The 8,253-nt window shown below is 37.6% G+C and overlaps 1 protein-coding gene across 10 annotated transcripts in view; it reads right to left on the bottom strand.

Moving 5' to 3' along the window:
* Positions 1-2,295: 2,295 nt before the first annotated feature.
* The window catches only part of LOC131677717 (cytoplasmic polyadenylation element-binding protein 4), a 106,649-nt gene continuing 100,691 nt past the window's right edge, over positions 2,296-8,253 (bottom strand). For all 10 annotated transcript variants that reach the window (XM_058957706.1, XM_058957709.1, XM_058957715.1 and 7 more), the window contains 5 exons: positions 7,464-8,150; positions 7,295-7,397; positions 7,007-7,160; positions 6,233-6,937; positions 2,296-4,046 (listed from right to left, as the gene is read on the bottom strand). In XM_058957706.1, the coding sequence (XP_058813689.1) occupies positions 3,683-4,046; positions 6,233-6,937; positions 7,007-7,160; positions 7,295-7,397; positions 7,464-8,150 (2,013 nt within the window). In that variant the 3' untranslated portion in view covers positions 2,296-3,682. The remainder of the gene's footprint in view (positions 4,047-6,232; positions 6,938-7,006; positions 7,161-7,294; positions 7,398-7,463; positions 8,151-8,253) is intronic.

The following is an 8,253-nucleotide window of genomic DNA, read 5'->3' as shown; positions in this document are numbered from 1 at the left end:
AAATCTATGTGATGGTCAGTTGCTCGACCTAATGTATCTCATTTTTCTGATTGTTTAGCTAATCAGTGGCTTCGCAAAAGTTGCTCACGAGATCAAAACCTTCGAATTGGTATATCGAATAGTATGGCATTATGCCACTATGAGGCGCTAGTGTACCTGACCATGTATTTTTTCGACCTACTGCATCTCAATTTCCTGACACTTTGGAAGGTTATTGTTTTCTTTTTCCTTTTAACTAAAACCGAAAATGATAAATGTCCTCTTACTCAACTAAGCTATTTTTTAACACTGATACAATATTCATGAAATTATAGTTATTTATTATTTTGGAATAGGCAATGCAAAGAAATTTAGATTTGGAAGTCGTAAAATTCCAGTGAACCATTTGTGTAACACAATTCAACCAATCACGATGATGATCGGCAAAAGAGGCTACTTACAACACGCACAGAAATAATTATACAATCTTCCTAAATACAGAATAATGCTTAACAAACACAAATGTTCTTCAATTTGTTCAACGTACTGATTTGATTCGAAAATCGTATAGCTCACTTATGACATGAATTATACTATCATACTGTGTAGAACAATATTGATTATAACTATTGAATAGAACAAAACAATTTTACGTGTATTCGCTCCTTTTACTTATTTGGTTACAAAATCCATCTGAATAAAATGTTTAAAGAAATTTCATAAGGCGCTTTGGATGTAGTTAGTATCTAGTACTGCGTAGTTAATGAAAATTGTCAAGAAGGATCCGGTTCGTGGTGACATTTACTATTTCCGCATCGCATGTCCTATCACAGGTTTCGCATGGTGCCAGAATTTTTAAATTCTTGAATCAACAACTCTGGCAAAGACGCTACATTTCTTAATAGTCGCAGTCTTGAGATTCAGAAATGATGAATGTGCATGTTTGCTAGCGATACCTAGTCGCAGAATACTGAACTATTCAGTGTATCGCTTCGTAGGTTTTTATCGCATGTGCAACTCTATCGAAGACACCGCCCTGCTAACAAATCAGAAATTCGAGATACAGTAGGTAAAAAATTACATGGTCACTAGCGCCACTTAGTGGCAGAATATCGAGTTATTTCGCATACCACCTCGTAGGTTTTATTCTCCAAAATAACATTGAAGATACATATCTGCTGAAAAATTGGACATTTTAGATACAGTAAATCGAAAAAACAATGCTCACTAGCGCCGCCTGGCGGTAGGATTCCGTCATATTCCAAAGACCATAATTTACTGTCCAAGTTTGCAAAAGAAAGTAGTGCTCCAAATGATATGGATCACTAGTCGTTCGAATGACTATCTGTGTTGTACGAAGTTTAACGCACGAGTGCTCGACTTACAAAATTTGGCGCGAGCAACCATCCTATATCATCAATGCAAGGAAATACTTTTGTCTTCATTTGATTGGTACCAATAATGAAATCTAGTTGGCGCGTCGAGCTGATAAGTTTCACGTTTGAGAGCCAATAAAATTAAAATTTTCTCCAGTACAGATAACGAATACTCAAATGCGTACCCCAAATGACCTATCCGACAGACAGTTCAGACAGCTCTTCCGTTTGTCATATTTTATTCCGAGGGCCGAACTGAAACCCAAATATCAATTCGCTGTCCTATCAGCCAGTTAAAAAATATGTCACCACATAGATTTTCAAAACTAGAACAACTTTTGGTTAAAGTGGTTGAATGTAGATTCAATTCCATGCGATCTATTATGCCGAATTCAAGAAGATAAAATTCAGACCAAGACATTGCTTGATAAGTATATTTTTTACTATTTTTACTGCTCTTTGCAGACCATGCTTTTGTACGAACAAACCAAATCGCAGATTTCATGATAAAAATATAAATTTGGTATTATGTTGTTAACATTCCGAAAGTCGCACATTAGTCTGATGCTTAAAGACGATTTTTCTAGAGATGTGGTGTTCCCAATACGCTAGCGCGACTACTTGAAGATTATAATAGTAAATTGTAAAGATGTAGTTTTATGAACCGAACTATTTTCCGTGTTATTGAAATGAATAGAAATTCTATGTATAAAACAAATAAACTTACTTCCGCAAAAATGTATGGTAAAAATTGTCGTCGATTATTAAAAACACTCAAAAAAACTAAGCTAAAATTCCTCTAGTTAAAATACACATAAAATGAAAGTAAAATAAGACAAAACAACAATACATTTAAAAGGGACTAAACAAATACCGTTGCAATTAAAACGCCCACTGGAAATGATTGGTGCAGCGATAAAACAGTAAAACAAGTGGAATGTGCAGATAAACAAAGTTTATGTAATAATAAATATGTACCAGAATTCATTCTGGGAATGTATGGTTCACAAAAAAACGAATAAATAACATATACACAAGCCAAACAGCTGCTATCGCGCAATGATTATAATGCGTTCGATAGATATAAATATAAATGCATTTTAAAGTGCCTAAATGCAATCAAACGAAAAATGAGATAGCATGTTACCTTTTACCGGTAATTGTACAATAAATCACCCTACAAAGAAAAAAAGTTCATCTAGAGACTACCAAATTCCCTATCGTTAAACAAAGTCTACCTCAGCAGTAGTAATAAATAAATATTATAAACAACAAAAACTATAAATAATTATGTAGAATAATATAACTGCTGGTTGATATTACTTACTTTCGAAACACAACATTCCTCAGAAAGTTTTAAAAATCTAACTGCATTCATTCTGGTAGTAATTCTCCGCTTTTCCGCTGGTGAAGGCAACAGCATTTTTTCACCCTAACTAAAAACGACAATTTTTTCTTCTTTTAATTCTTCCTTCTAACATCCCTAGCATTCGACGTTTAAAATTGTTGTATAAAAGAAGCTTTTCCTCACAGTGTGTTCTTTCTTACTTTTGTTGGCCTGTTTTTCACCTGTCTTGTTTTGTGTGTTTTGTGCTCTAAACGGTTTTCTTTAAAAACTGCGATCCGCTTAAAAGTAATCAAAAACATATCGGTTCCTAGCCTAGTGCCGCGTGCCTCTCATTCCGGTAGATGCTGGATGTGCTTTTTCGGTCTAAACCCATGGCATTCACAAACAATTCATTTCATTTCCCTTTCGACTGGTTTGGTGCGGTCCTTCGATGTAATGCCGCTACTCATAATATCAGCACCTTTTAATTGCGCCAATGCAAAGCTTGAAACTACCTTACAAAGTATAATTTAAATAATAATAATACGCTATTATTACTAAATTAGCACATTCAGCTGAGCGTATTAGAAATGTTACGAATTGAAGTGCTTGTGTATGTGAAAGGATTGTGAGAAATCCAGTTTCACCACAATCCGTCTGGCGAAATTCCTTTGCACAAAGGAAATTTCATACGTGGAAATATCCCAAAGCGAATTCGCGAAGATGTATTTTCTGTGCCATACGCAACCCACAGCACCTGACGAAATTGTTTTGGCTTCCGCAAGCTACTTGCTGTGTATTGATAAATATCTAAAAGATGTGGTAGGAAGATTGCAAATGATCAACAATAGCATCTACGAGATAACGAATTAAATTCGGGTTGAGCTTACGGTGCCACAGAATGACACTTGTGTTTGATTACCGTAGGAGGAAGATCTTGCAACCGAGTGGAGTTTTTAGAGGCAATAGAAAATAAGCTGTTTGTCACTCACTGATTAGCTTAGAGGTTTCCAAATTGTTGCTGCAGCTGCTGGTGCAGATTGGCCGGCCCGTGGCAGGAGACCGGCGATGAATCTGCTGAACTGTTGCTGCTATTGCACGGTGGAGAAGGCGACTTGGGCGAACTATGCAGCGAATGATAAGAATGATGCTGGGAGTGGCCATGATGATGCTGCTGCTGATGTTGTTGATGGCTGTGATGGTAATGGAGTTGTGATTGTGTATGATGCTGTTGTGACACCGTGGTCTGCTGGGGACCGACCCCGACGATCGTTGTGGATTTCGAGTTGCGCGTCAGTGGTTTGTGATTTTGAAGGGAACTGTCCCGATTGTGTTGGAATTGCCAGCATGATCGACAGAAATATCTGTGGATGAGATAAACGTGTCGTTTGATTAGTAGACGTAGAATCAGTTCAATTAACCTCGACTGATTTTTTGTTAATTGTGAGGTCAAAGATCAATAAATTGCAAATCATTTTTTTTTTTCTCCTTTTTTGCTGGCTCTCTTTCTGAAGATTAGCTTGAATTTATCCAAGTTAACAATGGTTTAGCATTATTAATCCAACTTTCAAGATTGCAATAAATTCTTTCTATGTTCCATGTGATTCTGTGTACAGTGTCAATGCACTGGTCATACCATAGGCAGAAAAAACGAGAAATGCTTGTTTTATCTCGCGATTATATTGTTATAGATTTATTTTTATAGCTGCATGTTTGATTTTGCCAATAATGAACGGTTCGTTTAGTATATAGCAGAATGTATAAGGTGTTTGGTTATTTACCAATAATTTCAGCTTCAGTACCCATTTGGTGTCCTTACACAAGCATTTGGATCAACCGAATAGAAGCAGTGCAGGCAAGATTCCTCCGTTTTGCTCTTAGAACTCTGCCGTGGCGTAACCCAACAGAGCTACCACCGTCCACCCATCGCACAGAGGAGTAACTAGAACAAATTCTTGGCCAATAACCAAAAAATTTTTTTTTATTTTTAATTTAGTTATATTTTTTTAGATACTTAAAAGCATACTGTATATTGTGGCAAAATAAAGAGTATTCCAAAAATTGCTAAATATTTTTTGCATGGATGCAAAATGGTGATATTTTAAGGGTTTTTAATCATTTTTTATTATATATCCAGCAAAATCGCTTTCAAATGATGATGACTGTATTATATTATATTCAAAAAACATTCAATCTCTTCCGATCTTTTCCGATCCACAAATTCCAAGCGATTTGAAAATATTGATATTTTTACTGATTTGAGGTACGCCAAAATGCTGTACGGTTAAAAACTATATTTGGCAAAATGAATCTTTATGAATATGTGCACACATTGAGCCAAAAATCACTTACAATTTAAGTGAAAAAGCACGTAAATATTAAAAAATGACCAATCACATTAGATTCATGTGTAGCAATTAACATTCATACTTACATTGATGAATTTCAAATAAGATACAAATGACTTCCAAGTATACAATACATAAATTCCATCTGCTTGTCACATACTTAAAGTGTTATATGCAGAGGACGTAAGTATTACGTGAATATACAATGTGAAAAGGTAAACAGATTCAACATGGCTGTAAGTATTAACAGCTCCAGGCGAATGAATTACGATCGGAAATCCTCTAGCATTTACTGAAGGTATTTAAACGTAAATTCCAACTATTCTTTGCATAGAGAACCATACGATTTAAACGAAATCTAATTTCAGATTGCGGAATTGGAAAAAAAACTACAAGAATTTTTGGAATCAGTGGAAACTGTGGAAAAACAGTTTATTCAATACAATTGATGCATGGCGGAAACAATATGAATTAATTCTATTTCGGAATACTATTCATTATAAATGGATCAAGTAAATATATTATGCAATCAATTTAATTTAATGAATCTTTTTCTTCGTCCTCTACTCTTCCTAAACACATAAGAAAAACATTTAGATTATATTTTAAATGCAGCTTAGAATCACATGAAATTCACATAAAAAATATAGGGATTTAATTTCGAAAGTATGTGACATTCCGATGGAAAGTAACTGAATTTCACTTAAAATGTACATGTAGTCGACACTGGTTTTAATCAGATTTAGAACAAAATATTCTATGTGTGAAACATATAACATTTACGTGAAAAGTATTATGGAAAATATTTCTATGCTTTTGCATATAATATGTAAGTGATAATTTTTTTAAGTGAAATGATTTTCAATTGGATGAAAACCATAATTTTCCAATTAGAAACCTGTTCCTGAGCACTCTCAGTAAGCATCTCAATTCTTGACACAATGAAACAATATATAAAGACAATGTTAGGATAAAAAGTGTAAATTTCTCCCGCAAAATTTGCAAATGCACAATACCTAATTTAATTTACCACTGGGGGTGAATTCACCACTGGTCTAGAATCAACAAAACAAATAATTGGTTTCAAACCATTTTTTATTGGTTCCAGATCTGCGTGTTTCCTGTAGACAAATTGTGGAGACGCGTGGTAATTAGTTTTTGAAAGATCCACCGAATACAATATTGAACGAACATAAACTCACCTGAAACAGACAATCTCCCGACAAAAGTATGGTCCGTGTTGTACTCCACACATCGAGCACAGTGAGTCCTCCAGATACGGATCCACCTGCAGCTTTTTCGTGAATTTGGCCGTCTTGATTTCGATGAACGCCGCTACCACGGCTTTCATATACGAACGGGAATTGTTGAAAGTGACCCGAGCCGACCCAAGCGGGTACTTGTACTTGTCCGTGTCGATTCCAACGTACACCACCCCATCGAACAGGTCGTTCATGATTTTCGCCAAACCCTCGGCTGTCAGCTGACCGTGTAGCGCCCCAACGAAAACGGTCTTTGTCGGATCGAGCTTCTGTGAAGTAGACTTGACGTAGTTGGAGTCCGCAATGTTCCATGGAATCACTTCCACATCCTTCGATTTAATGCGCTTCGAGGAAATCTTGAAATTAATTCGTGCTCCCGGTGGAGGGAGGAGTTTATTTTGCATCAACTGTTGATGCTGTCCTGGTTGTTGAAGTTGAAGCTGCTGATCATCGCAAGTGGATGACGAGTACGTTAAAGCTCCCGAAGAGGTCGGGTTGTTCCCACGACAAGAACCGTTGTAACTATTCGCGTCTGTGTAGGTACAGGTTTGAAGCAACGCTTTGACCTGTTTGTCCGATTCGAAAATAATATACACGTATCCCTTGGGTTGAATCGCTTGCTGCTCCTTACCAGGCCACTCGACCCTAGTAGAAGAAAAATTGTTTCAGGAATATTGCCCCCTCGAAACGCATATAAACATGATTAACACTCACTTGATGGAGCCAAAGGGCTTGAAGATCTGCACCAGTGATTGTTCGCTTATATCCCAAGGCATTCCACCGAGGAAAATTTTCGACGAATAAGTTACCAGCCGATGAGAGCGCGGGGGAAGCACCCCACTCCATGTGCACGTTGCATCGTAATGAGCTGCAATGAAAGATGCGGAAAACATCGTCAGTGCAGGATAGAGAAGGACACCACAGGAAATTGAATCAACGTGTTGCCTCAGTGCGACGTACTTTGGGGAGAGGGAGAGAGATGGAAAGGCGGAAATGAATTACCAGCAGATGAACGATGAAAACGTGCAATCCGGTCGAGATTGATATCGTTGCCACTGCTGCTGGTGGACGATGAGGATGAGTTCTGCAGGGCCCAGTTCTTAAGCTGTGGTAAAATGACGTCAGGTTAGTTTTGGTACAGTATTTATTTATTTAAACAGTTATCGCCCACCTGAGTGCTATTGTAGTTGGGTAGCAGCTGATTGAATTGGTATTGCTGCAATTGGAATTGAGATAGCTGCTGGGATTGCTGCAATAGACGCAGGGTGCTGAGGGCCTGTAGGTTCTGTAACCGTTCATAGTCACTTGCTAAACTACTTCCACTGTTACCAGGAGAATCTCTGGCGCAATTTCCATTCCCAAAGGAAGATCCCCCCTGTGATTGGTGTTGCTGATAGAATTGATTTAAATTCGGAAGCTGATTATACTGCGAGTGTGAGCTGCCATTACTGTTGCTGTTGCAGTTGTTGTTATTATTGTTGTTGTTACCGTACTGATGTTGGTTGTGTCCACTTTGCTGTTGCTGGCTAATGGTGAGGTAACTAATCATGTCCAAAATGTTGGTACTATCTAAATTGGACAGCAGACTTGAGTCGTTGTCGGGCGGGGAATTGGAACGTGACAGAGACTGATTAACACCGAAGAGAGAAGTGGTGTTGTTAGGCTCGTAGTTATGATTCAGGTCGCTGAGCTGTTGCGATCCGCGAAAATATCTCGTGCTGGGCCCAGTGGAGGACGCATTCGGAGAGGTTGGCAGAGAGCAGTCGTAACCACTCATGCTACGCTGGAGCAGTTTAAGCGTCTCCGAAGTCAGGCTGTTTGCGCTGTTCGAGCCGGATAAACTTATGTCGTTGTCGAACTGGGGGATAAATGAAAATAAATCGCAGCTGAGTTATTTTGTCATTGAACTGGTTTCCGGTAATTCTGAGTAACGCAAAAAAAAAAGATATACTTTGATATAT

Source organism: Topomyia yanbarensis, chromosome 1 (assembly GCF_030247195.1).
Source record: "Topomyia yanbarensis strain Yona2022 chromosome 1, ASM3024719v1, whole genome shotgun sequence".
Classification (NCBI taxonomy): Eukaryota; Metazoa; Arthropoda; class Insecta; order Diptera; family Culicidae; genus Topomyia; species Topomyia yanbarensis.
Note: the sequence above shows the minus strand (reverse complement) of the source record. Positions and strands in the feature narration are given on the sequence as shown.